The sequence below is a fragment of the Nicotiana attenuata genome, chromosome 10 (genome assembly GCF_001879085.1).
Source record: "Nicotiana attenuata strain UT chromosome 10, NIATTr2, whole genome shotgun sequence".
In the NCBI taxonomy this organism is placed as follows: domain Eukaryota; kingdom Viridiplantae; phylum Streptophyta; class Magnoliopsida; order Solanales; family Solanaceae; genus Nicotiana; species Nicotiana attenuata.
In genome coordinates this window covers 41,876,943-41,878,790 of record NC_031998.1, presented here as the reverse complement: position 1 = coordinate 41,878,790, position 1,848 = coordinate 41,876,943, and the positions used below count along the sequence as shown (strand labels likewise).

General features: G+C 37.2%; 1 protein-coding gene across 3 annotated transcripts in view; it reads right to left on the bottom strand.

The window, feature by feature from the left end:
* The window catches only part of LOC109233380 (polypyrimidine tract-binding protein homolog 3-like), an 8,611-nt gene extending 6,763 nt beyond the window's left edge, over nt 1–1,848 (bottom strand). The window contains exons 1-2 of one of the 3 annotated variants that reach the window (XM_019399232.1): nt 1,710–1,848; nt 37–100 (exon numbers count right to left, since the gene is read on the bottom strand). In XM_019399232.1, coding sequence (XP_019254777.1) covers nt 37–93 — 57 coding nt within the window. In that variant the 5' untranslated portion in view covers nt 94–100; nt 1,710–1,848. Of the gene's footprint in view, nt 1–36; nt 101–246; nt 321–344; nt 498–1,709 lie in introns of those variants that run through there. The other 2 variants (XM_019399233.1, XM_019399234.1) reach the window with 2 other exon arrangements.

Genomic DNA, 1,848 nt, shown 5'->3' with positions numbered 1-1,848 from the left:
GGGGGGAACTATTCAGTATGCAATCCTGATATCTACCTCAGAGATCTCGTGGCCCACATTGCGAACGTGAATGACCTTTGAAGGCTCAGTCATTTTTTACCTGAATAATAAAAAAAAATGAATGGCACTGAAATAAATAGACTACTCAAAAGCACGTCAAAATCATGTTGTGTTGAAGAATGATTAAGTACGTGCGAGACAAGAATTAAGTAGCAATGGGAAAAGAAATTAAGAAAATGATCAGACCTATGAAGTAAGAACACTAAGATTTACTAACAAAACTAAACCTTTGTTCATTTTGTTGGTAATGGAAAATAAACGAGTAAGAAAGAAGATAAATATACAAGAAATTCAGCTATTAAGGAAAAGTGGTGAAGCTATGGATCTTAGTAAAGATTTAAGCGTGACACGGATTACTCCCCTTTGCACCCAACTCCTTCAGCCTAAACAGGAATCTCAAGACTAATATACATTGTTACCAAAACATTTAATTTCTTTAAAAGAAACATGAAAGGTATAAAAATCATGCTTCGCACTAATTAGTCACTTTAAATAATAGACATATAGAAGTTGTCAATCTTTTTCACATGCAAATAACTAAATGCAGTTGCCAAATACACTGCACAGATCAGTTATACCAGTAGTCCAAATACATCCCCCACGAGTATCAGGTTTGTGCCAACTGACCACTATGATCTTAAGTATTAATTATTTTCCAGTCAACTCTTCAAAAAGTGCAACCCCCTTGGTATGAACTTGCCCTTTCGCTGCTTGGACCCATGTTTTTCTTTTTTGGGTAATAAGTAATTCACTACCAAAACCCCTTTCCCAGCAGTGGCAGTGACCCTTAAACATCTTTGCTCCACCGATGACTTAGGCAAAATACTTTCTTATTTTTTAGATAACCGACAAATCCCCGAGGGCCCGTGGCTCACGGTTGGAAACTCGGTGGATAATGGGCCGGCCCTTGTATCCTTCTCCATTTAAATATCAAGCTTTTGTCTAGGGACGAAACCGTGATGTGCGCCTAGCCCACACATCACAATCTATGCTCTTAGCACTTAGACCAAAGCCCTAGGTCAATACCATTTTTTTATTTAAATAAACATTCCCTTAAATGCTTCATCCATATTTTACTGTACATTAAGTGGTATCCAGGTTCATTGCTTAGTTAGTTCCAACCTCAGGCTCAGACCATCTATGGATCACTGAGAATTCCTCCACTTACTAAATAGAGCAGTAGTTCCATTTAAGCTCAACTATTCATCAGGAACAAGTGCATATACCTCCTAATTCATATAGTCGACCCCAACTAGGGAATGACCGTATAGTTGATTGATTTTGATTGAAGTTGTGAAAGAAGAGTACTTGTTCCCTAACATCACATCTAAAACATCTATCTCCATAGAAACAGAGAGCAGAAAAAGTCTAAAGCCTCTAACTTATGCCAGTTGCTGATTAAACACTTCATGCTATTAATAAAGCTCCCTAGCAATTACAGCAAAACTAAGACATGCCCAAAAAATAGTTTATTTTTATCAAACTAAACCTATAGTACCCACCAATAACACAAGTTAGTGATTCTAATATTCTTCAAACACTTGAGTTTTACAACCCCCTAATTCAATAACAGCTCAAGAGTAGCACGAATTAGCAATAATTGTTACTCCTAAACACATAATAAAGAACTGAATTAAGATCCGACTGACCTTCAGAAAGTGAAGGAGAGGGAAGAGAGAGAGAGAGTGTGTCTAGGGTTTGAGTGACGATATGGGATATTCATTTCAGTACAGAGCTGCTTTTACTATTTCTAGGACATCTAAACTGCCTCTGGGGAACAGAATTTAC